The sequence below is a fragment of the Rhinichthys klamathensis genome, unplaced genomic scaffold, assembly GCF_029890125.1.
Source record: "Rhinichthys klamathensis goyatoka isolate OS25496 unplaced genomic scaffold, OSU_Roscu_1.1 h1tg000145l_1, whole genome shotgun sequence".
Classification (NCBI taxonomy): Eukaryota; Metazoa; Chordata; class Actinopteri; order Cypriniformes; family Leuciscidae; genus Rhinichthys; species Rhinichthys klamathensis.
Window position 1 is genome coordinate 1,047,952 of NW_026606680.1, and position 27,968 is coordinate 1,075,919.

At 35.3% G+C, this 27,968-nt stretch overlaps 2 protein-coding genes across 3 annotated transcripts; both read left to right on the plus strand.

The window, feature by feature from the left end:
- The first annotated feature begins 2,853 nt into the window (after window positions 1-2,853).
- On the plus strand, window positions 2,854-6,781 carry psmd9 (proteasome 26S subunit, non-ATPase 9). 2 transcript variants are annotated; one of them, XM_056257868.1, is made up of 7 exons: window positions 2,868-2,937; window positions 3,047-3,159; window positions 4,840-4,939; window positions 5,350-5,537; window positions 6,126-6,227; window positions 6,322-6,410; window positions 6,622-6,781. In XM_056257868.1, the coding sequence occupies exons 2-7, from the start codon at window positions 3,148-3,150 to the stop codon at window positions 6,647-6,649; spliced, it is 519 nt and encodes a 172-aa protein (XP_056113843.1). In that variant the 5' UTR covers window positions 2,868-2,937; window positions 3,047-3,147; the 3' UTR covers window positions 6,650-6,781. The 2 variants fall into 2 exon arrangements, with proteins under 2 accessions (XP_056113842.1, XP_056113843.1); XM_056257867.1 differs by having other exon boundaries at window positions 2,854-3,159.
- A 4,636-nt stretch (window positions 6,782-11,417) lies between these two features.
- On the plus strand, window positions 11,418-25,617 carry ywhae2 (tyrosine 3-monooxygenase/tryptophan 5-monooxygenase activation protein, epsilon polypeptide 2). Its single transcript, XM_056257869.1, has 5 exons — window positions 11,418-11,661; window positions 14,899-15,098; window positions 17,554-17,660; window positions 17,834-18,040; window positions 25,446-25,617. Exons 1-5 carry the CDS (start codon window positions 11,598-11,600, stop codon window positions 25,600-25,602), a joined length of 735 nt encoding a protein of 244 aa, XP_056113844.1. The 5' UTR covers window positions 11,418-11,597; the 3' UTR covers window positions 25,603-25,617.
- The last annotated feature ends 2,351 nt before the right edge of the window (window positions 25,618-27,968 follow it).

Below are 27,968 nucleotides of genomic sequence, written 5' to 3' on the forward strand. Positions count from 1 at the left end.
GTTCTCCGAGGTTCAGGACTATGTTTTTGCTGCTAAAACACATGGTGCATTTAGGCCACATAGTAGTTTATTGGTCTTGGCAGCTCGAATTGTTGGCTGGCGAGGCAACTGGAGATGATTGCGGTTTACCTTCCACTCCTCCTTTTTCAGAAAAGAAATCAGATTTTGGGTCAAAAACGGTTAATGTATACAGAGTCTTTTGAACAAACATGCATTAATTTTATTCATTTAAATTATATAACCACTTCATTTGTTTGTAGGATTGGTGCCAGTTATTTAACAAGAGTGCTGTTTTTTTTTAAGTCCAGAAATTTCAGTCTCATGTAACTGCTGTAAGTTAACTAAGATATATTTATAATTTCTTCGGTTGTAACTTGTATGTAAATATGAAGATGTTGTATATGTAGTTCTCCTTTGCAATACTAACAAGCTGTGTGTGACAGTGATTTACTTTGCTTTTTTTCTATCTTTAATATAAAACTGCATTTGCTTTGGAATACAAATATGGCACTTAATTGAGTCACTTTCTTTTAAAGATGCTACATGTATGTTACATTTTTGCAGGTTTTGTATATGGGAGACCAGGGGCAGTTGTTTTTGTGTTTTGTTTTGCTTTAACATTTAACATTTTACATAATTCAGATTTCTATAAATATGCCAGCTATCTTTATGTATAAGGCAGATGAGTCGAGTAATATGGTCATTTGATATACTGACATTGTGAAAGACTACTTCCTAAAACTGAATTTACAAGATATGAAAGTGTTACATCTGCCCCTGTTATGGTGTCGACTTGGAAAAATAAATAATATAAACCTGCTGTATCTCAAATATGAGCGCATCTCAATGGAATAATATGTATGCTTTAATACTTAAAGGTGCAATAGGTGATTCTCTACAGAAACATTTTTGTTATGCTGGTTGAAAGTCTCCTTATATCCTGATAGCAGTCACAATGTTAAACAATCAAAATGTATTTTTACAAATATATGTTTACTGTAGAAGGCGTAGGACCATAAAATGTTTGTTTAATTATTGCATTCGGTGGACCCTGTCTGTCACACAACGTGTGTTTGCATACCACTGCACAGCCTGTTCACGCCGACATCATACGTCATCAGCGCTGTGCAGACAGAGCGAGAATGGCTGGAAAATAGTTGTTTGTTCGTTATGTAGAACTGTTACTCTCTGTACTGTAAAGTTTTCTCAACAGGCGGTGTACGACACATGATGTAATCAATAGCGTTGTCTCTGGTCATCTTGCTTCTGGTCTGTGCGTGTTCATGTGTTTTGGAGGAAGCATGGCTTTGGACAGCGATTTGCAGGGTGGGTGGGATTGTATGTTGTCAATGCTAGCAGGCTAAAGTTAGCATTTTCCAGATCACCTATTGCACCTTTAATATTACTGAATTGTTTTCTTCGCATGGTGCTGCTACTTCAAGCTTTCAGGAATAATATGTTTAAGTTGTGCACATAGCGTGATGAGTTCTCTTTCGCTGCTTATTGCGTTTCAACGGTTTAAAATCTTTTGTTTTATCGCAATGCTTAAAAATGCATGCAAATGATATGCTTTCATGACCACGCAGCACAGCAACGTCACATGTACCTAACCACGATAGAGATGAAAGTCCAAAATCTCAATCAGTTGAAAAATTTCTACTGGTTATATCGGTATATCGCCCACTCCTACAAGGTAATCATCTATGGAAGCTTGTTTCTGTCATGGAATAAAACCATTTAAAAGATAATTGCAACTTTATATCTAACAATTCTGACTTTTTTTTCTCAGAATTGCGAGTTTACGTCTTGGAATTTTGATATTTCTTTCTCAGAATTGCGAGAAATACACTTGTAATTGCGAGTTATAAAGTCAGAATTGTGGCATATAAAATTGCAATTGATAAAAGTCAGAATTTGAGGAAACAAAATCAGAATTGTGAGATATAAACTGACGTTTATATGAATTTTTGTGAGTTTATATCTTTCTATTCTGACTTTTTTTTCAGAATTGCGAGATAGCTCACAATTGCGAGTTATATAGTCAGAATTGTGGGACATAATGTCACAATTGCGAGGAAAAAAATCTGAATTGCAAGAAAAAAAGCCAATAGTTGTGAGATAAATTCACAACTTTTTTCTTGCGATTCAGACTTTTTTCTCGCAATTGCGAGTTTATATCTCTTAATTTTGAGAAAAAAAGTCAGAACTGCAAGATGTAAATCGCAATTGCGAGAAAAAAGTTGGAACTATACCTTTTTTCTTTTTTATTCAGTGGCAGAAACAAGCTTCTAATCATCTGCACAGACTGTTTAGCAGCTATAAAAAGTCTGAAGTTTGCTCACTCTTACTGTTAACAGGTTATAATAGGCTATATGATATTATGCAACTTGTATGGGCTCCATAATCAATGAATATCATTCATTTTCTTTGGGTTCCTGCACATAGGAGTAGGAGATGTGTGGGCAAACTAGCAAAAAATATATTCAAATGCAATAATGTCAAAATCACAGTTCACAAACAAATCTGAAGCCAAGGCATTTATTTGAAAATCTGCAAATAATATCTTGAAGAAACTGTGGGATACAGAAACAAAAGGGAAGACACTTATTTAGTACAAGAAAATGTGGGTAATGTATAGGAGGAGGAATCATAACATATTAATTAATCATACTACTATAGAAAGACAATAAGCTATGTACCTAATATTGCAAGACGAAGGAATTCATTACTATCAGAATAAAGAACTGAATGCACCAAAAGCTGGTTTGCCAACCGCTAATAAACAAGAAGGATTTCATGGATTCGCTCTCCAGCACATAGATGGCGTTATACACTTCTTCAGTTCGCTTCAACCCGGCAGTGAATCCCCTGAAGAAGAGGCTTCGTGAATAATTTAGTGCGTTTCTGTTGAATCATTTGGACTGGAGTGAACAGTTTGTAAGATTTCTTGAAATAAAATAAGTATAAAATCTGTAATAGTTGAGCACTCATAGATTCATTTGATAAATACCTTTTATTTTGGCAGAAATTGTCATGAAAATGACAGAGGTAAACAACGCTGTTGAGCCAAGTGTAGCTGAAGGGGATGTACGACTTCTAATAAAAAGAAAGGATGAAATTGAAGAGCAAATCAAAGCATACTACGACATGCTCCAAACTGTAAGTTCAAACCATAGATATTTATATATGGATTTAAATATGTTTTATCATTCAACCTAAATGCAGTAAATAGACACTTTATTGGTTGTTTTGAAGTTGTTCAATAAGGTCGTTCTAGCTAGATGCTCGCAACGGTCTCGAGAGCAATAACCATTTAAAAAGTTTTAACTTGACGACTTTTTCGTGTGTAACTCGTTAAACTGCGTTTGGAGAACGTTCATCTGTCTCATGCATCATGAAAACAAGAATGACTGTTAATAAAGGAAATGCGTAACGTGACAGTTAATGACATTTGGCGTGGTGTGGACGGTTTAATTTAATTTAATATCTCGCCACAACATTATGAAATAACGTTATAGCCATGCTGAAAAAGCGTCTGCGTCTTAAACCAGATGCCTTGTATGGAGTCAGGATAGTGTCGAAATTAATGGTCAAAATAGGATGCACACGTAAAAAGTAATTCACATACACATGCAATAAATAAATAAAAATAAATCAATAATTGTTTCGCAAATGAAAAACTTAAAAAATGTACAATGCTCACACACATTTTTAATGTTTATAGGGGTGTAACAATATATCGTGTCACAATATATCGCTATACAAAAATGTAACAATATTGTATCGTGGATAAATTTAATTGTAGTCTGTATTTAGTGTTTTAGTTAAGAGTTTGTGTCAGACTACATTAAACTACTATAATGCTGAATATTTGTGGGTCCTGATAATGTCAAATGTCTTATGTTACCAGTAAAAAGTGGCCTACATTTTTTTAAATATATCTAGTCAGTGACAGAGTGCAAGCATATTCGTCTGAAATAATTCTGTTTTTTCAGCTTCAGAATCATGGATATTTTTATTCTGGTGTCACCATTGTCCACTGTCCAAGCCTATTCATTTACACCCCCAATGTAATACCAAATTTATCATTTTAACTAAAAGTAAATTTTTTTGTTAACCTTTCACCATATGTCTGTGCTTATTTTGAGACTTTCCTACCTCTATACCAGATTGCAACAGTTGTTTTCTTCCAACTAAAATTCCCATCCATTTCCCATCCAAAAGTCATGTTAACAATGCAAGAACTCTTGGTGAAGAACTGTACTACCTGTTCCAGAGAAGTATCCACTTATATAATTGCAGCAAACAAATAGCACCAAAGGAACTCTGCAGTCCCATAAAGCCCCACAGATGATGTAAACTCTCTCTACACTTGTAAACTAATTATAAATTCGTATACATTTGGGTATTCTATAATAAACGTCAATTACGCCATTTCTATACCTTTAATGAGCAAATTTAAATCAATAGTTTTGTGTTTTTCATATTTTTTATTGCATTGTTCCCAATGCTTTGCGGTTCATTCCTGCATTAATGGTTTACTTGCTTTAAATAAAAGTCCTCTCTGTTATATAATTTCCTGTTCCCACCAATCAATTTTGAACGAAATATTAAAATAATAACAATAAGTTACACAAAAAGATTTGATTGTGGTAAGTTTACCCTCTAGGTTGGAATCTGGGTTTTAACAGAGAGTCTCAGCCGTAGATTTGAAAGAGTTGACCTGTTGCCAGCTTATGGCCATGTTGCTTTCTGGTGTGTTTGCGTTTAATATTATGCAGCTAACTGACATTTGATGACTTTTAAAGAAGACATTTCTTCATGTGGTTTCTTCAGCAGGAAGGTGTAGGCATCGACGGTCCTCTGGTTGATGTCGAAGGCTTTCCTCGTGCAGATGTGGATTTGTACAAGGTCCGATCAGCAAGGCACAGTATCTCTTGTGAGTACGTTTTTCATCTTTACCGGTAGACACAATAAACCAGTAGAAATTTGTCAACTGGTAGAGATTTTGAACCATCATCTCTTTTGCAGTTATGCTCACATGACACGTTGCCTTGCCGCGCCGTCAGGAAAGCATATCATTTAAATGCATTTTTAAGGACTGTGGTTTAAAAACAAGTTATTTTAAACTAGGGATGCGCCGAAAACTGAAACTGAAAATAAATAATCAACACTCAAATAGCCAAAAAACTGAGTTCTACAAACATTTAAATTGGACATAGGGCAGTCACTGAAAATAACTGTTTCGGTTGAAAATTTTCGGTGCATCCTTATTTTAACCCCTTATACTCTGATGCATGTTTTCACTCTTCAAGTGCTTAACAGTTTTTAATCAAATGATTTTTAAAGGTTTACAGAATGATCACAAAGCTGTCATGGTGGAGATAGAGGAGGCCCTTCATAAGCTGCATGCTACAGCACGGGTCGGAGAAGGGAAGGATGAGACAAAGATGGAAGCCACTGGACAGACTGTGTCTCTGTCATCACCGTTTGCCCTGGTAGACGCTGTGACACATGGTTCCCCTGCTTTTCAGGCTGTGAGTTTGTGCCCCCAATCAGCCTTTTCTAACCTTCTGATGGGTCGAAGTCAACTTGAAATTAAAACACACCCTGTTTGCTTAATACACATTCATGTTTTTAAAATCCTGACCTACTTTTTTTTTATCACTATGTGTCCTGTTTTACTTGTTAGTGTGCAACATTACAGAAGTAATTTACAAGGTTGCAACTTTAGGTTTTTATTAATAATGTTAAATTTGTATAGATTCCATCAGCTATTTTATTACATACAAAATTAAATACATGATAATATTAATAAATTATAACTAAATTAAAATGATAAATGTTGCCTTGGCAACTAGCTGTAATAAAATGAAAAACTTTATATTGGATTTCAGTTAACGTTTAAGTTTATTTTTTTTCAAGTAACAAAAATGTTTTTAATGGTTTTAGTTAACTATGTTACTGATTGAAAGGTTTATTTCATTTCACATACTTCTGTACTTAAGTCTCTTTTTGAGCCTAGACACTAACTAATGATGTAAATGGAGCATTTAAAACAAATATTGTCGATTTTTCATGAGGGACAACATCTTACAGGTCATTGATTTTTCTTCTGTGTGTAGGGTTTGCGAGTTGGTGATGAGATTATGGAGTTTGGGTCCGTAAAGACACAAAACTTCAGGAATCTGCGTGACATCGCTTCCGTTGTCCAACATAGTGAAGGGGTGTGTTATAACTAACACATTTACATATTCTTTTTAATACTCTGCATTCCTGTTTGTGTACTACATGATTCAGTTTATTCTATCTATACTGCAGAAATCCCTACGTGTTGGAGTATTTCGAAATGGACAAGAAGTACATCTTAGTTTGACTCCGCAGCATTGGTCTGGTAGAGGACTGCTTGGGTAAGTAATGTGTTTTGGATTAATTACTTCTATCCATAATGTAGACTCAGGTGACAAGTAATGAGGTTAAATGTATATCATCTGTCTTTGCTGACCCTCATAGCTTGACTTGACACCCTCAAGTCTTGTAAGGTTTTATTAAACGCTGATAAATTGCCAAATATTCTTTCGAGGATCATTAATTAATTGATTTTTATTCTTCTGCCAATAGGTGCAACTTAGTACCTCTTCATAGATGACCAGTGAAAGCGCAAGGATCATCTTTATGCCAAACAACATTGCTGAACAAGATACATTTTCTTGCTTGTTTTGCATTTGCAAATTGTAAAATTGAGTTAAGTAAATAAATACCCAGAAGAGATGACAGACCATTCAGAATCAGACTGACTTGATCTGTCAGAAAGAAAATGGGTTTTCACTTGCCTTTTTCTCCTTTCAAATTTCCCGCATCCAATTTTTGTTTAAACTCTTTTTCTAATATCGGTGCACTTACACTATTGAACAAATCTGGCAAGAGGATCTTAAATTGTGCATGCAAAATTTCTTAACATGTTAGGCTTTCACACTACCTGTTTGGGAACCTGGTGCATTTTCTACCTTTGTTCGGTTAGTTCAGGCATATAAAACACTATAATCGTGCTCGAGTCCGCACCAGACAATCACTCCCGAGATCGCATTATAATTTTCATACAGTATATATACAAGTTAGAGCAACGGCTATATTCATGTTTTGCGTGTCTCGACAGCTACGGATAAAGCCATAATAATCTCGCAGAGCGAACTTGTTAATCCATCTTGATTGATGACTCAAAGGAAACTGACCAATAAGAGGACATTTTTTTCTTACATGTGACTTGCATAAACGCATTTTGGTACGCTTTGAAATGTCGCCTTGTGAAATCGAATCGAACCAAGAAGAAAATGCAACATTGTAACACATTAAGTCCCTGTTTTGGAACAAAGCAAACAGTCCACAGTTCTGAAAACACCCTTAATATTAAAGCGAAGCAGAATGATAAGAACAGAGTCATGTGATAACAGGAAAATGATTCAATAATGCAGTTCATTTCGGCTATACAGCAGCTCTAAAAGAAAAGTCATTACAGTGTTGATTCACTTCCATTGTAAAGATCATCAATTATTCATTTAGTTCATTTCATCTATAAAGCAGTTCTGCAGAACACAGTGATGTCATCATCCAGCTCAGTTTAGTTCTCATCCAATAGTGTCAGTGCAGACAAATCAATAATATTGTTGGATATTAAGTGTCCCCAACTAAGTATTCCAGAGGCGAGAGTGGCAAGGAACCCCAACTCCATCAGGTGACAGATAGAAAAAAGCCTTGGGAGAAACCAGGCTCAGTCGGGGACCAGTTCTCCTCTGGCCAACGAACGAACACGGTGTGATGAGATTGTGGATCGGTAGCATTCAAATATTTCATCCAGTTCCTTTTGCTTGAAGATTTGATTCATCATGCCAGTATGGAGATGAAGCTGGTCATAGGAGGATGTTGTGGAATTTTCTTTTCTAATGCTAACCTAAAATCTGACTATCCGCTTTTCCTAAAATGCTCACTCTGTCATACTCCAGCTCCCTTTGTCTACAATCGACAACCGCTGAGTTTTTCTTCTAATCCTACCCTACTCAAGCTCTCTACGTCCATAGTCGACGTCTTAGCTTCGAGTTTTCTAAACTACCCTACTCAAGCTCTCTACGTCCACAGTCGACGTCTTAGCTTCGAGTTTTTCCTTTCCCTTACAACTCCTTTGCTGCGCAGCTTAAATGACAGACAGACTTCAGTAAATGTCCTTTAGATGCTCTTTATTCCAGCTGGGAGTCCTCTCGAGCAGTACTCAGAGAAGTCTCAAAATTAATCAAAGAATACAACAGGCTTTATAGTGGAAAAGCCAGACACATCAAAAATAGAATCATCATCACTAAGCAAAAAATCATTGTCCCGCTCTACCCACATGATTTGTCACATTTGTTAAAGCAAGCCCCCCTCCTTTGTTAGTGACATCAGCATGTTCAAGGAACAGAACGTTTAGTGCATTGTCAAACTTCAACCTGACCAAGGTTATAATATGGGTCAAATATTTGTCAGATGGTTAGATCATGTGGAAAGAACGCCTGATGGCTACAACCTGAAATAAAGGAAGTAAGTCTCATTATGTTTTATTGTTAGAATAAGAAATGGAAAGTTTTAGTCGTTTTCAGACAGAGAAGTAGGAAGCATGATAGATTGAATCACATGAGAGAAATATTGAAATCATGATATCTGATAGAAATACGAAATCAGAATGTTAGTAATATGATTAACTTTACTGATTATAATATAAAATCAGAACTTTATGGTTAGTGACATGATTGACTTTGTCTATTATAATTTTTCCACGACAAGGACTTGTCTGGTTCTTGTGGTCTTTGCTGAGGATCTGTGTCGACGAGGTCTTCACAGGGGAGAGTCTAGTTGAAGTATCTCTGCTGACCTTTAGGGATGTGTTGTGGCCGTGTCTTAAGTGCAGGTCCACCATCTGATCTGGATAAGGACCGGACATGGCTGACTACTGTAACCTCGAGATAGACAGAGAGATTAATATTAACAAAGATGACATTCTTCTTACGATGTAACAAGTACATCAGGTGTTATGGGAAGTGTTCCCGGTTCCGGTTGACATAATTCATGCAGACTAACAGTGATAATGTGTTTATGGAAGGTTAAAGAGATGTGTTTTTAGTCTAGATTTAAACTGACAAGAATGTGTGCTTCTCGAACAATGTTAGGAAGACCGTTCCAGAGTTTCGGTGCTAAATAGGAAAAGGATCTACCGCCTGCAGTCGATCTTTATATTCTAGGTATTGCCAACTGGTCTGAATTTTGAGATTGCAATAGACGTGAAGGACTATAATGCGTTAAGAGCTCGCTCAAGTACTGGGGAGCTAAACCATTTAACCATTGCTTTGTAAGTAATTAGCAAGATTTTAAAATGAATGCAATGTTTAAAAGGGCAAAAATATCCGGGGTTTTTTTTGGGGGGGGGGGGGGGGGGGTATCCTGTTAATACGTGATTATTATTAGAATTAATAGATTATTATTACTGTGTTTCAACTTTGGGCAGCTTTATGTCCCAGGGGTTGATTTTTATTATTATTATTAATAATAAAAAAACAATCAGATTCCAACTTTTTCTTTTATGAAAATCAAATAAAAACAGATGTAGAAACCATTTACATGTCTTCATCATTTTTTGCTACTTTTCAAATGCCTTTTATGTATAGATTTTATTGTTGCACCCTTGTACCAGAGACAGATTTAAAAATTCGAACTAAATATTCTAACCTCTTAAAAAAAAAAGTTTATAAATTATTACATGCTAAAAACTATGATCATCTAAACAATGTATGAGAAAGTAAACCATTTTTTTCTCTTTTCAAACCTGATGACTTTCTCACATTTGTGGCATCATTTCCACACCAAACAATTTTGCCCCTAATGAAGTTTACACATAACTTAAATAGAATTTTGACTACAGATATCTTGAACCATCTTTCTAGTCAAATTATAATTGCACATATCTCTAATGATCACTTTGACTTTAATCTTAAATTTGACTGACTTAGATCTTAAATATAATTATGAATTGTCAAACCCAAGTATTAAATGATAACTCGGCTTGCCATTTGACATTTATAGGACGGGTGTATGATTCGACTACACTGGTTTGGGATTTTCTTGTAAAATAACAGCTTTGACCTAGAAACCTGTAAATGACATTTAATTAGTAGTATGTTTTGTCATAAAACAAATTTAATGCATGTACAATGTCAGGCCATTTTGACTATTAATATCTTTGTTTCAGATGTCGAAAATACTGTATATTCCAGATATCTTTAATAATGAAGAGATAATGATATCAGCAATTAGAATTGCGACATAAAAAAAAAACAGTTTTATCAGACATCTGGAATTGGCAATTTTACCAATAATAATTTAATTAGACATCTCAATTAGGCTTGTAAAAACTCAATTGTGGATGGGCTATTTTTAATTACAATTTCTACAAATAAAAACTAAAATATTTCCAGTAGAATAAATGTTTGAATGTAAATTGTGACTAGTATGGATTACAAATATCTTAAAAGGATAGTTGACCAAAAAATTTACATTTTGTCATAATTTACTAACCCTTAAGTTGTTATAAACCTGTTTGAGTTTCTTTCTTCTATTGGACACAAAGTTTGGAACAACATGAGGGTGAGTAAAGGATGACAGAATTTTCATTTTTGGGTTTACTATCCCTTTAAATGTATTGCTTGCTATGATCGGTAAGAGATATCTGGAATTACAACTAGTTATGCTCTAAATGCTAAAATGTGTTGTGACCCTCATCAAATGCTCATGATTTTTTTGTAGGTACGGCCATCCCAAAACCAGGCAAATATCCACTTGATGTCACATTTGATTATTATTATTTTTGTGTCAAATTGACGGTTCATCTTTTTCTATTTCATGCACTCAAATATTGTCTTGAAAGATATGTCTAACTGGTTGGGAAAAAAGGTCCAGTCACTTCCTACTTTTTAATGTTGTTGAATGAAAAAAAGCTGGATTTGTCATTAATGTAATGTTGATTCTGGGTAAATTGTTTAAATGCAAGTGTATGAAGACAACCTTACTGTATTCTGTATTTAAAATTGATTTTCTTTGTAGATAAGTTCCATCATTCCTTTGTATGAGGAGTAAACAGGCCTGCAAATTTGTTAAAATGATTGGAGACTTATTTGGTTTAGCCTCCTGAAAGATGAATAAAAGACCCCTCTTTTTGTACACTTTTTTTCTTTGTTTCTAATTTATTTGTGTGCCTTGATTTACTGGTTTCTTTTACATCTACGAAAGCTATTTTTTAAATGTATATTTTGTTTATTTTCTTAAAGAAAAAGAAAAAAAGGAGTATCCACTTCGTCGCGAAGGAAGTGCGCAGGACTCTCTGCGAATTTCCCGGATAGAGTTTTATCGCCATATTTAGTGCAGGGTCGCCGGCAGTGTACGAGGATTTTAAGCCGCCGTTGCTCCACTAAGTAATTCAATATAGCATATTTGTTCACTTTCCTATAACCTTCGCATCCCTCTGCACAAGCAAACAACGTCGCTTACCATTTCCACCTCCTCCCGATCCCCAAGTAACCATGGCAGATCGAGAGCATTTGGTATACCAGGCTAAACTAGCAGAGCAAGCAGAGAGATACGATGGTGAGTTGATTTTTTTGTGGCGATTTGTATTGTCACACATTTTGAATAGCCGCAGATGAAGAATAAGAAGCAGAGCAGGATTTCTATGTCCTATTACTGGTAAAATTGTTGGTTGAACCCCAAAAAACTGAGCGCTGGATAGTCACATGCGCACGTCCAGGTGAAATGGGAAGAAATATCCGTTTGGAAAGGCCTAGACTAACTCAACCCAACCAGAGCTTGTACTGCATTGTTACATTGTTAATGTTTCAAACTGGGGTCCGTGAGGAGTCTAGAGAAAACCTGTATTATTAAGCAATACGATTACATTAGAAGCAAGTTATAGTAAGTAAATAATTAAATTAGATTTAAATAAATGAATAAAATTGTGTATAAAATAAACGTTATTAATGGATTAAATATAAACATACAATTTTATATATACATAAATAGATTAAAATGAAATAAGTAAATAATAATATATTTAACTAGAATATATTTTCTTTAATTATAAAAATTATAAAAAGGTAACAATATAAATTAATTAAATAATTTAGGATGAGGTCCCCCACAAATATTTCTGTGGCATCTAAAAGATTGAAAGCCCCTGATCTAAACTAACTCAACCCAACCTAAGCTAATGCATTGTTAATGTACTAAAGTGATCTGTGCTCCCATTGCTAAGAACTGTTCAGTAAAATCTGTGAATGGTTAAATTGTACTGGCTAGTAGGGGGGCTCGCTAACTGGTTGAAATTTAAACGCTGGTAGAATTCGTTACCCTGCTGGTGACTTTTATCTCATAAAAAAGTGCCCGGTGTAAAATCCTAAATTGTAAAAGGCAGCTATATATTTTCATGAATAAAGACCAAATGTAGGCTACACTGTTAAATTGTTACATGGGCTGCACGATATCGAAGAAAAGTGCAATATCCGATAACTCATTAAATAATGCGATGCGATACGATAATGATTAAAGTTTGAAAAATAAACTTAAATTATCTTTAAAATATATTTAAAATTATATAACCTACATGCATGTTTCACATTCTTTTTACAGCAGTGTTTTACTGTAGCATAAGTTAAGAAGTGTTATTTTAACATAAGTGTAAACCACGAGGTTTAGGGTTTCAGGTCGGCCGACATTAGAGTTTATTTAGCAACAGAAACTGAATAATCAAATGTAAAAATGAAACACTGCTTAGTTTTCACTATATGAATTGTGAGTGATTTTCTCTTTATTTTATTTATGACCCTAGTTATTGCAAGCTGTTGCGATATCGATATGCATATCGCGGTATACATTTGCAATATTTAGTTAATTTCGCCATATAGACATATTTTTATCTACTCACTGTATTACTGTGCTGTACTGCGTTATTTATTTTGATGTTTTGTTCATTTTTTGAATGTCTTTATTTATTTTATTCAATTCATTAATTTTTTTAGATTCATCTTTTTAAAAAAAAGTTTATAATGGTTCCCCGACGCCAGTCTGAAAACCCCTGCACTAACGGATACATTTTCATTTAGCTACAAATGATCTAAATAAAAACAGACTTGGTTCAGGTTTTATGTCTGTTAACAAGTGATAGTGTGGGTTGATGATGAACAGTGTGAGATTTTATCAAATTTCATATTTTCAATATTTTTACTGTATCAATGTTTTTGTGGACCCTTGATATTGACAAATACACCTAATGCTGAATTCAGGGTAGTGTTTTGGGTGCTTTTAATATGACACCGTTTAATACCGTGTTATAATAATATAAAACCGTGTTATTTCCTATTAAATATCATTTTGAATGTTGTGTTTTGTTCTGATTTTTCATGGATCCTTTGTATTTATAGGTTGGATAAATAGGAACTAGATTGATAAAGTTCAAGACATCTTTTGTTGTTAGCTTGACATAGACTTAGTTAAACAATAAGACTGTTCGATAAACTAATAGATGACTGATGAGATGAATGTAAATGATTGTACTGCATAATATCTTGCAGTTACAAAAGGTTGTTGTTTTTTGAGAATTTCAACTAGGGATGCACGCACCAATAGGATTTTGTTTGACCGATACAGATTTTAACTAAACTCTTTTCCGATACCGATATTTGTCCCTTGCTGTTGTCATTAAAATGGATTAGTTTTTGATCATGTTTTAAATTAGCAAAGTTCAAAAACGCATGCATTGATCAAGGTATACTAGTTTATTGCTTATATCATCAAATAATTTCTATTGAACATGGATTGGATCCATTTAACATTCATCAACAGGCCAACATAAATGCATAAATACAACAGAATAAAGATGCATTATGAAATAAACAGGGCTTTTCAGGTAGGTCTAACAGTAGTTTTCAGGTACAGGCCTGTGCTTTGGATGTGTGCGCACACAAGGCTTCTCACACAGTGAGTAGAACTGAGTTCTCTTTTCATGTCTTCTTGACACACAAGCTTGATCAGGACAGTGACAGTTCTGTCAATTGTCCCGAGCGTCGTTCTCGCTGGAACCGGGCAGTCCGTATTGTTGAGCCCTGCTGTATTTTAAACAGATTTTATTTTGTTTTAGCAAGTATTTAATTATTTTGCCAAGAGAAAAAAAGGTGGATTATGGAACAGACACTATACAACTCGGTGCCTTCACGCAGTTAATTATTAATTGTTTTATGACAAAACATACTACTAATTATTAAACCATCGGTTTGTTATATCAACCTTTTTCATTCTATAGCCAATATGCTCATGGTTTTAAATTGATAAAAAAAACTGGTCGATACATCGGTGCATCTCTTTCAACATAAAGGCCCGGTCACACCTAAAACCTTGACTATATTAGCATCCACATGAATGCGCAGTAACATTCGTGTGCTGCAGTTTTTGTGGTCTACCGCTTTAAATGCTTGAGCTCTTTAAAGCAGTATGGATTCTGATTGGCTGTAAATGTTTTTATCGTTCATCAGCTTGAAAAGAATCATTACGAAAGTGATTCCAACTCTATTGTTTCTCTGTGCTGTTGTGGTGTGGACTTCACAACACTTCAGCTTAGATGTCAAAACAAGAAGTGTTTAATTTTATAGGATTAAAATAGAGAAATAAATGCAATTATTATTAGGGAAGTGTATATTTTCCTTCTACTGCTTTTCAGTGAATACATTTATGAATTGTGACAGAAGAGCTCTGTCCTTTTTCCCTTTGATTTCCAGATCTTTGTTGATGGGTTCCCTTTGTGTCATTAGGATCAATCTACTCTCTCTGTTTCAGAAATGGTGGAGACGATGAAGAATGTTGCAGGGAAGGACATCGAGCTCACAGTAGAGGAGAGAAACCTGTTATCAGTTGCGTATAAGAATGTGATTGGTGCGCGGAGAGCTTCCTGGAGGATAATCAGCAGCATTGAGCAGAAAGAGGAGAGCAAGGGCGGAGAGGACAAACTCAAAATGATCCGAGAATACAGACAAACGGTGAGACTACATTTGATTTTTTTAATAGTTTTAGTTAGCTTTCGCACCAGAGGAACATTTTCATAGTTCCTATAACTATTGGCGGAAGAACCTGCTTTTGGATTACAGGTACTGGGAACGATTTTAGTTATAAGAACGCCCTATCATGGGGGACTAAATAAGCTCCTACTTCTGAGTAGGGACTAAACCAGCACAATAGGAACTACCAGTGACGCAAATGTACGTTGGTTGGCCCGAACGCATGCCATACGAAACACCAGCACCTGCCATTTTTAAAAAGCTGTGTAAACACACAGTTCACATACTCAATGAACTCAAGTAACTCCATACTCCCAATAACTCCACGGAAATGGAAAACAGTGATTATATAGCATTTTCTTGTTACCTTTGTCTGCTGTGTTGTTCTTTTCTCAGCCTCAATGATATGTAGCACTGCAAATTGTCGTAGGAGTTTTTGTTTTTCGCCTAAATGATGTCGCTGTCGGCCGGCTTACTTCACTTCAGAGTTCCTACTGGTGGTGTGAATGCAACCAGGAAAATGGCCCTAGGGGAAAATTTGTCCTCGGGGAACCACCCTGGTAGCTTGTTCCTGTAACTGAGTTCCTACAACTACCCGGTGCGAAGAACCTTTCAGTGATTAGTTCTTAAAAGATAAGAAACTCTTAGTGTGAGGTAGTGTTGTCAGAAGTCACGACTTCGGTACCAAGTCGATACTGAAATTTTAAATATGTGACGATCCCTAATATCTCCACTGATAGATGGATCCGCTGATATACGCCTGCTTTCAAACGCTCCCGTGTGTCGAAGCGCTCGGTGAGGACATGTTTTTGAAGCGTTGGCCAATCAGAGACATGTTGAGCGCGTGAACACAATGGCCAATCAGAGGTGTTTAAGAATCCGTTCAACAGCGCTCAAAATGCTTGGGGGAAATGCTGGTGTCGTCACATTTTTATAATTTCAGTACCGACTTGGTACCGAAGTCGGTACTTTTGACAACACTAGTGTGAGTAACATTTAAAAAAAAATTGAAATAACCTTTTTCCACAATAACCTTTTGTGCAGTGGAAAGATTCCATGGATGTTAAAGGTTCTTCATGGAACCATCAATGCCATAAATCGTCGCATTGCGCTGCATGTGTCCTGTGTAGACACGGTGTTACATGGTGTCTTGTGAAAGGCTTTTAGGCAGTTTGTTTTTTAATTTCATATAATCTAGTAGGGGTGGGAATCACCAGAGGCACCACGATATGATATTATCCCGATACTTAGGTCACGATACGATATTATTGCGATTTTAAACATATTGCGATATTCTGCAATATATTGCAATTTATTACCTTTTTTCAACTTCAATTTTTGCATTTTTTCCAAACAAAATTATTACATTTATATCGCTTAAATGTTTGCGCTCATTGCAATTTTTACAATGGGGGTAATATTGTTAAGAATTTACACAACACAAAGAAGCTTGATTTAAATTGTTTAATTAAATTGAAAAAAGTAGCACAAATAAATACAATAGAATAAAGATACAAATAATGACAAATAAAGAGAAAAGTTTTTGAATAGGTCTAACACTAGTATTCATAAATACAGAAACTGAATAATGTAATCAAATGGATATACAACACTGTATACTATCCAGATCGTAACACTGGGTAGTATTTTAGTCCTGACTAAATTAAATGCATAGGCTATTAATCCTGATTCCTTTAACTTAAAGCTATCTTTTGTTGTTTTTTGACAACAAAATTAATGACCGACACATATGGCTGCCGTCACTTTAAGAGATAGTGCACGGATCCTGTGTTCATTTAGTGTCACATGCGTTTTATGCTTATTAAAGACAAAACCGACTATGTTTAGAGTATACTCACGAAGACCGAAATTGACACAATTTTGCGTGTTAAAGCAATACAATCCGCGAAAAATAACATTTGTTACTGGCCAGCTGTTTTTGAGGCGGATTTTCTACGAATGTGCGCATAGAAAATAATCTCAGAGCACGCGAACACTGATTAGTTTAAAATCGCTTGAATGTTTAAACTGGTAAGACTTAAAAAGACGTGCAAATGGTAAACTTCAGTCACGATGCACTGCTGGGCCGATTGTGCAAGTGAATATCCCGTCATGTCCCGACTCCTAAAACGCGAGTGTGTATTATCGCCGCAGCGCTTGATGCTTGCCTTGCACAACACATTTTGAGAGAAGAGAGATAGAAGACGCGGCACCGCTGAACACTCACGCAGACATGCACTCTACTACCAAAGTTAAATTCTCATGTGTAGCTAATTTAAATAATAAAAGATCGATACTTGGCGCCCGTGTATCGATACAGTATTGCCACAGAAAATATCGCGATACTATGCTGTATCCATTTTTTTCTCCCACCTCTATAATCTAGGTATATTTGATGCCATAATTAATATGCCATTTCTTATCATTCCCTTTGCAGGTTGAGAATGAGCTGAAATCTATTTGTAATGACATACTGGATGTACTGGACAAACACCTCATTCCTGCAGCCAACACAGGAGAATCCAAAGTTTTCTACTACAAAATGTAGGTGTTTGACAAATCAAAGTACATGCATTTAGAACTTCATAGGTCTCCTACACAACAGTTAAAGGGTCAGAGTGTTCAGTATATAACATATAAATTAAAATAGTCAACTTTGCCAATGCAAATTTGATGAATCTTTTCACCCACACTTGGTTTTTTGTGTGTGTTTGCAGGAAGGGTGACTACCACAGGTACCTAGCAGAGTTTGCCACAGGTAATGACAGGAAGGAAGCAGCAGAGAACAGTTTGGTGGCGTATAAAGCTGCCAGTGACATTGCCATGATTGAGCTCCCACCCACACATCCCATCCGGCTCGGCCTAGCACTCAACTTCTCTGTCTTTTACTACGAGATCCTTAACTCCCCCGACCGCGCGTGCAGGTTGGTTTTTTTTCCTTTTTCTTCTCACTTAAAGTGTGCAATGTTTGTTTGATATTACAACTTCTAGGGCTGCACCCTAATAGTTGACAAAACGTTATTCGAAGAGAAGAGGCTTAGTCAACCAAATTTGAATTAGTCTCTTAGTCACAGAAAAATTGGCAGATTGTTAACGGCGCTTAATGTACATTTTAAAGGCTAATTGTTATGGTATTTCTCTGTAATGTATAACAATGTACATAAAATATTTTTTTCACAGCCCTTAAACTCAAACCATTTTCTGATTTAAATATCAAAATATTTGCCAATCTAAATGTGATCACATTGCTGAAATATTTGCATATTAGGCACTGTTTACACCTGGTATTAAGATGCGATTTGATCACAAGTGGACGACGCTAAATACATGTGTAAACGGGATCTAAAATGTTTTGAGCTTGTCCGCTTTCGACCAGTCGAAAACTCATTAGACTGGATTGCTTTCGTAGTGTAAACGCTCATGTGGTAATAGTCCCTTTCAAGGAAAGTGTTCACCTGGCGGCCATATTTGCAATGCCTCCGGGCATCCAAGATCAAGTCCAATCTATTTGATTGGGGGAATCCTGAAATCTCAAAAAACTGCTTGCTAAACTCACAAAATAAATAACATTTCAAATCAGCAACAAAATCGGACATGAAATGTTCCATAAATGTTGTTTCTTATGCTCAAATAGTGTTAAAAAAGCTTGTTTTTCAGGTTAGACGAGCCGAGCGATTGGCTCTTTTACTTAGAAGGCGGGACGCATTCCACCATATTGCGTGTTGCAGTTTCTCCCATTCATAAGTTATAGGAGTGAACCATCTTTCTATATAGTTTTTGATGCGTTCGAACAGCTGCAAAAATCGACTTCTCTCCGCCTACTGACACAATCTTCACATCATGTGAAGCACGTTAGCCAGACGGGATTTAAACTTTTTTGGCTCAAGTCATCCTCATTTATATAGCGCTTTTAACAATGTAGATTGTTTCAAAGCAGCTTTACAGAGATAAACATATAATTTAACCCTCTGGGGACCAGAGTGTTTTTGGGGCCCTTTGGATGTTTTGACATGCTCTGACATTTGTGCTTTTTTCAGTTGCTTATAAACATATTAATGGCACAGGTGAAATTAAACTCTATTTAGCACAAACAGGTCTACCATAATGTGTGAGCAACATGTATGTACATGTTTGTATTTTTGAGAGAATATTGTTTATGCGTGGTTATTGAAAAAACTAAAAAATAAAGTTTTTGAAATAAGGACACAAAAAACATACTAAATATGAGTCCACAAGACTTTTGACTAATGTACGTTGTTGCCTAGAGTTTTTGCTTCAAAATGATCTGAAAATCATCCTTCCTAATCATTCACATAAAACAATAGATTGTTTTAAATTGTGAAAAACATTTTTTTGTTTGCCAAGGCAATATGCGGATGGGCGGAACGGCCCAACCCCTATCATGAATAATTAAGTGGTTCTCAGACAGTGACCCTGCATAATAATGAGCCTTTCATTCAGGGGTGTCACACAAGAAAGAATGTAAGGACATATATATATATATATATATATATATATATATATATATATATATATATATATATATATATATATATATATATATATATATATATATATATATATATATTGTCATTGCATTCTTTCTTGTATATATATATATAGCCTACATGTATATATATATATATATATATATTTTGTCATTGCATTCTTTCTTGTATATATATATAACCTACATGTGTATATATATATATATATATATATATATATACACACACACACACACACACAAACACACACATATATATATATATATATACAAACAATCAAAATATAAATGAAAGCCAAAAGCACATTTTTAGTCATACCTGGAAACAAATCCTGGTCAAATGCTATATGGGCCATTCTACAGAATTGGTTCAAAGTTACAGTTGGAAACATCTTGAAAAGAAAATAGTCTTTTCCCATAAATGTCTTATAAAGTATTATTTTTTAAAGTAGACCAATACAATAAAAATAAACCAGTCGCATTTCAAAGTCGCTCGCGAAATGACCGCCAGGTGGCGCAAAGGGACATTTATCAAAACGTAAGTGGGGCTAATGTCAATTAACAACAGTAAGGATGAAATTCTACAAGTTATGGTAATTTACAAATAAGCCTACAACAAACATTTATTTTTAAACAAATATTTTTAAATATGCAACATGCACGTTTAAACAACAAACAATACAATCTGAACCAGCGCTCCTGTATTGAGACATGCAGCGCGTTTCAGTTACGATCCTGGTTCCAGTGGCCTTAATACATTCACGGCTTTTTAAAATGTCACAAAGCGTTTTGAGATGGTTTTGAATGAAATATTGAAGTTTATAATTAGGGTATTTTGGCACACCACGCCGAGTGGCTATGCATTATTCTAAAATCTGGCTTTATTCTGGCATGTTGAATTAGAGTTTGACAAACGCGGCGGCGCGTTCATTTGGATTTATTTTTCTCATAACAGCTAAAAGAACTTACTGCGTAATTGTTGGTCATACAGATAAGATATCATCTTTTAAAACTGTAAAAGGTCTACTTTTATTCATGTAGGCTAAAGTAGGCCTACACTCACACAGGCTAACGACAAAACGTTTTCTCGCTCATGTGAGAAACAAACGTTTGGGCATTTCTCAGTGAGGAAATTAATAGCCGAGCGGTAGAACTTACGGTTCATCATCAAGATGACACGGGTTCAAATCCCGATCAAACATGGTCTACTGCAAATTTTATATTTATTAATGCAGAGAGATTTGTCTAGCTCTAAAACTCTGTTACGCCATACAGTTTTTTGGTTATATTTATAAAATAAAATTACCATGCATTTCCATTTTACACTAGGAACAATAGTATCGAACACAACGACGTTGCATCTGTACCAATCGTACGAGGCTACCAATCGTAATTTCAAAAGCAGTTCTGTAAAAAAAGTAATTTTACATATATAGCCTATATATATATATTTTTTTTTATTAGGCCTATTATTATCATTATTATTTTGATTCCCTACAACCTAGAGTTTTTAAAAACATGGTTTTAAGTAAAGTGTGATTTGCCAGGAAGGACGGGGATTTCCTTCTGGTCTAAACATCCCTGCTTCTGCTGAATTATTTGAATCCCCACACCCCTCCCTCCACAGTAATCAATGCTATAGGCTACTTCACCAATAGACCATATCAAATATAAAATAGAGATATGCAACAAGCACGTTTAAACAACGACAAACAATAAAATCAAAACCAGCGTTTCAGTTGTTCATTAGTTCAAGTGGCCTTAATGCATGCACGGCTTTTCAAAATTTTACAAAGCGTGTTGAGATTATTTTGAATGAAATATTGAAGTTTATAATTAAGTGTTTTGGCAGACCACGCCGAGTGGCCCTATGCATTTTTCTAAAGTCGGGTTTTATTCGAACTTTTGCTAACGACAAAAACAGTTTATCTGTCGTCTCTGTCTCCGGGAACTGCGCGTCACAAAAATGAACCGAAGCCACTTCAGCTCAGTCACTATAAGAAATCGGCTCTGTCTAAAGCCTTTAAATGTCTAAATATTCTGGCTAATAAATGTTATCTGATTATGTAATCCATATGAAAACGAGAGGTACAGAGGATGTACTCAAACATGTAGCCTGTAAGCGCTTCCCAATGAGAAAATGACAAGGGTGAAAATCTCGCTCTAATTAAATGTAGCAGGCTAAATCGCCCTGAATTAAAATGTAAAAACAGATCAAATAATGTATTTGTCGAAATGTTGCGATATTGTTTCATTTAAGTTCATAATTATTCAATACATGTTATTTAATTTAGCAGCATTACCACAAAGCACCGTGGTTCGATATTTATTTGAATAAAAAAATAAAAAATAAAAAACTTAATTCACAAATTGCATGCCTGGTTGAAAGGATCCAAAGATCCATGTAGACTTTAATATTGAGTTGAACATTTTGTTCATGAAAACAAATTAACATGCGTTTTTTTCAGATTATATTTAGTTTTGCTTGGAAAAAGCTGGCCCAAACCAGTTTTATTTCATCAATTACTGAAATAATGAAATATTTAGTAATAAACTTTTATGATAGAAATATCACTAGGCTACATGTAACTAAATCATTTAATTCCTTCATTATCAACACTGTCTAGAATAGCGATTTAAGTGTGAATTGCGACTTCTCTTTGTGTTAAGTCAGCCTCAGACTCCGATAGCCTGTGGGGGGTTGGAGGGACAGTTCAGTGCTGTATCGAGCGCGCAGGACAATAGGCCTATGTGCTAATGTTCCTCTTTCATATGGAGAGCGAGGGAGACTAAATAAACTTGTTAAAAAGAGATTCAGCGCGAGAGAGGCAAAGAAAAACGCATGTTTTAATTTAATTATGTTGCTTTGGACAATTTTCGTTTTGTAGGCCTACTGTTTTAATTGTTTAATATAGCTGTCATTTCTTTGGCAATACAAATTTAAAATGTCGCAAGAATAAGATTAGCCTAGTGTTTCTTATTTTGCATCGCAAAAGAAATAAACTCTAAACCCGATGCAACCCTGTTTTAAATTAAAAAAACTGTCCCGACACTTTATTTAAACCTTGAAATGTTCGAACTTGGTTTCAAACTTAAGTAATTTTAGTGTTCTTTTACATTACACAATAATTTAGCAGACTAAAGACGAGCTTCTTCATTTTCATTTTCTGATGCAATCGGCTGACAATCTTCCTTCATCAGTTTTTGTCGTTTGTGCAGCGGCTGCGGTTCTACAGGAATGTAGCAAATTTATGTTGTAATAATAATTAAACAAAACTCTTGACTTTAAATAAGTAAACAGTTATAAACAGTTAGCTATTTAAGCATCAAGAAGGTTAAATATAAACGCTGTTGGCCAACATCGGTTAACAACATGTATGCTACATTGAGATTCGATCTCGAGTCGATTGAAGCTCCTCGAAGCTCGTGTTGTTGCGTTAACCACTGAGCTATCGTCTGTACGTCTGTAAATGTTTTTATTGCAATGTTTTACTTTTTCATTATTTATTCAATTTCATTTCAGTAGCCTAATTTCAGTATTGTGATTATGAATTATTTTAACTATACGTTTCACTTGTTGAATTCATCTGCTACCAGCTTTCAATCGCTCTGAATCAGTGCGGTGCGGCAGCAGATTACGCATTAGAGAGAATAAACAAACACTTTTCAGAGTCTATGATTGTAGCGCCTCTTGGCGGTAAAAGGCAGCAAATACACCACACATTTTACCGCCGCGGTGGAACGGCTGATGTGGGCATTGTCATGGCTTGCCTCAACATTTGCGTTTGAATAGCGCGCGTCCTCCGTGGGCGTGTCAGATTAACGCGTAATGAAGTGTAATGAGCTGGGGAAAAAAAAATCTGACAGCACTCTCTTTTCGTACAGATTACATAAACTGAGAATATTTGTTTTTTATATAAATTACATCATTGAAAAGAAGAGAATTCAAGCTTCATAAAGAAAAATCTCTCGTGCCTGTATGACAAGTATTTGCAGAGTTAGAGTTAATTTTTCGGACGTGTTTCAGAATGGACTGCACTGACAGAGAGAAGGCAAAACTCGCATCATGTTTATTTTTCTTTATTTGACAAAAAGCACAAAACTTTGTTTTTATTGTGAGTATACAGAAAAATAATAGACAATTAACAAGATCGATTGATGTATAACACTTATATGTACGATCAAAATCAACAGAGTATTTTAAGTCTATTTTTCTGCTATGTGAAAAAAAAAACGGCAAAACGCGCGGGGCGCGTTTCTGGTCCCCAGAGGGTTAAGGTAACAGAGATTGTTTTGGCTTTATAGCGATTCTTGAATAATGTTATTTTCCAGCTAAAGTTAGTTTTGATTGATTCACTTCCGTCGAAATGATCATTTGTTATTAAATTAGGGGCCGCTAAGACGACACCAGTTCTCTCTAAACAGACTTTAAACGTGAACCTGTGATAAATGCTGATGGCGTTCACATGCGCATTAAGAATTGATTCTATAAGACCCGAGTTTGGTTTGAGGACAAAAAAACATACCAAGCTCAATGTTCTCTCACCATTCCTGATTTCTAAAACGCAGAAACGAAAGTGCTACTCTTCGTATGTTTTTCCGTCATCTCCGGTCATGTTTATATGTAAATTGTGCAAGCTTATTTTGTCCATTAGATAGAAAGATCAGAAAAAGCCCATACATTTACCCACTCATAGACTCTCCCAGGACAGAAATGGTTGAAAGTGGACAAAAGAGACGGATCCGGATCGACCAAAATGTATCTTAATACCAGGTTTAAACATGGGCTTGGATACTCAACAGCTGGTTCTCAATCTTTTTTACTTAAAGGGATACTCCACTTTTTTTGGAAATAGGCTCATTTTACAACTCCCCCAGAGTTAAACTGTTGAGTTTTACCGTTTTTGAATCCATTGAGCCGATCTCCGGCTCTGGCGGTACCACTTTTAGCATAGCTTATTGAAGTGGACAAGACCATTAGCATTTCTCAAAAAAAAAAAAGACCAAAGAGTTTCGATATTTTTCCTATTTAAAACTTGACTCTTCTGTAGTTACATCGTGCACTAAGGCCGACGGAAAATGTAAAGTTGCGATTTTCTAGGCTGATATGGCTAGGAACTATACTCTCATTCCTGCGTAATAATCAAGAAACTTTACTGCCGTAAAGTATTCATTACGAATACTTTACCAAAAAATATTACGCCTGCTGCTCTCATGGTACGGCAGTGAAGTTTCTTGATTATTACGCAGGAATGAGAGTATAGTTCCTAGCCATATCAGCCTAGAAAATCGCAACTTTACATTTTCCGTCGGCCTTAGTGCACGATGTAACTACAGAAGAGTCAAGTTTTTAACAGGAAAAATATCGAAACTCTTTGGTTATTTTTTTTTGAGAAATGCTAATGGTCTTGTCCACTTCAATGATGTATGCTAAAAGTGGTACCGCCAGAACCGGAGATCGGCTGAATGGATTCAAAAACGGTAAAACTCAACAGTTTAACTCTGGGGGAGTTGTAAAATGAGCCTATTTCCAAAAAAAGTGGAGTATCCCTTTAAGGCCTGTGAGTATTGATATATAAAATGATTTTAACCATAATCTATTTCATGATTCCCTAAGTTTCAAGAACTGTATGTTCTTTAATAAAAACAAGTTATTGAGGGGGGGAAATAAATATTTCAGTCTAGATCTTTATTTTATATCATTATTTTAGAATTTCATTTTAGATCATTTTAGTTTAATACATCATCATGTATCCCCCTGGTTCAGAACCACTATCTTATTGGAAAACCCCAGTCTGACTCTCCACTCGCTCCTCCAACAGGTTGGCGAAGGCAGCGTTTGATGATGCGATAGCTGAGCTGGACACACTGAGTGAGGACAGTTACAAGGACTCTACACTCATCATGCAGCTGTTACGGGACAACCTGACGCTGTGGACTTCAGACATGCAGGGAGATGGTGAGACATACACACCTTAGAGAAGGGAATTGCCATAGTAGACTGAAGCAAACACTGTGAGATGCAGAATTAATTATAACCTCTGGATTAGATGCTATTATAATAAGAAAAAAATCTGAATTGCACAGTGCAGTCAGTCCCTGAGGTACTTTGCAATACAAATATCATTTTCTTAATTGGTATTGTCAGTAAAATTAATTTCTTTTTAAACATTTTTGAGGTTAAAAGACCTGAAATTGGTGTGGTGATAAGATTTTTTAAATTAAGAGATCAAATGCACGAATTCAAATTGTTTTTACCTATTTAAAAGCAACAGGTTTGTGTTAGTCAGTGTAATCTTCAGTGTTAGTCAGATACTCAGTGTAACTAGTCAGAACACTGCCTGAGTGATCGTCACAAAGATAGATTCCGTAAAACAACTATTAAATATCAAATGATTGGATTGTAATATTACTATTCCTCTGAGGAAATTGTGTTGGTATCCTTGAAAAGGTTTTTAATCAAGTTGTAGCCTAGAATTAGCAGGAAAAAGGGGTCTTGCATATCTTTAGTTTCTATTTTAATTAAAGTCCCCTTATGGTGAAAATCAAGCTTTTGCTGTTGTTTATATGTCTATGTGGAGTTTTTAATATGCTTTAAGACAGCGATGGTGTTTACTTATGAATTTGCACATGGTTTGAGTATTTTCTCCTCAAAACTGCAGTGAACCAAAGACAGTCTCAAAAACGCGGTTTGAAATCGCCCCTGTTCTCTACGTCACAAACGTTGTAACAAATCACGTCAACGTGCGGGTGGGCTTGAGCATATCATTAACTATACTGCGAAGCAGGCGAGTCTCAAGAGAAGCCAGGTTATCCCGGTATATTTTTCTGATGAGATGAAAAATCGGATACATGTAGTAATATAGCGGGTGAATTGGGTGTAGGATGTATGTAATGATGAACTATATGCCTTTCTCCACTGACTTTCAAAGCGTTTCTAAGGATGCTGATTTTTAGAAGGCAACTGTTGGACTCTGAGATGGAGAACGGGAACGTGGTTTGTGTAACATTAGCAACACGTTATTAGCTGTTGTTTGATAACATAGTCAAGCAAAAGGCTAATCATATTAATAACCGTTATGTGACTTGTAGACAAGCCTGTATAATTCACTCTTCCACTTCTTCAGTGAATCAGTTTCTGGTTTAAACGTATATGGCTGAATTAAACCAGTATTCCCACTTGCCATTGTGCAGCGTTTACTACAGTAACTTAAGTAAAGTTGATCGAGTAGATCTTTGAGCTGGTGTGAGTGAGTGGAGGCGGGGCTAATTTACATATTCATGGCTACACGTAATCTAAGTAAAGCAAGGGTGTAGTTACATTCAAGATATTTTAATTCATGAATTTTTTTTTTACAGGAAAAAAACTTAATGTCATTTTGGTGGTCAAAGATTAGTTTTAAGAGATATAATTATTGACTACAGGGGGACTTTTAATTTAAGTATGGTTTTCGTCATGACAAAAGAAATCGAGTTAATGGAGTTAATAAACAATTAAATAAAGTTATTTATTTAATCAAGTTAATCCAGGATTGGGTTTAGATTTTTTAAGAAAAAAGGATCTTAAATCTATCTTTAGTTTCTATTTCTATAATTTTCTTTAAATTATACTTTGTCATTTTTAATAACTAGTATGGTTTTCGTCATGAAAAAAGAAACATAGTGGAATGGTGTTTAAAACAAACAAACAATTTATTCAAATGAATAAGTTCTTATTTATTCTTAGAAAAGGCTAGAAAAGATTGCATTGATTAATGTATATGGATCGTAATTACCCATTGACATGTTCCTAATAAGCACACTTAAGGGTTAGTTCACCCAAAAATTGTTGTTCCAAACCTGTAAGACTTTTGTTCATCTTCAGAACACAAATGAAGATATTTTTAATCAAATCTGAGCCAGTTCTGTACACTCCATAGACAGCTACGCAACTACCACTTTGACACTTCAAAAAGTTAATAAAAAATATAGAAAAACAAATCCATATGAATCAAGCGGTTTAGTCCAAATTTTCGCTTTATATGATGAGCAGATTAAATTTAGGATTTACTTTTATGAAATGAAAAATAGAATCTTTGGTTAGTGTTGACACATACATTTACACAGAAACTTTATATAGCCATTCTGTGCTTTTCTACAATGAGTTAAAGGTGCAAGGAAAACATTATTTGTAGCTTTTTATTTATTTTATTTTTAATTATAGAAACAAGCACATAGCTTGAGGAACATGCCAAACCAATTTGAATGTAAATAAATGTGAACAAGCACTAGTCGGGTCGGGTGTGTACCTGTGTGTAATAGTTTGTAGAGTCTGTGACTAGTTGCAGCGTGAAGAGTGTCGGCGA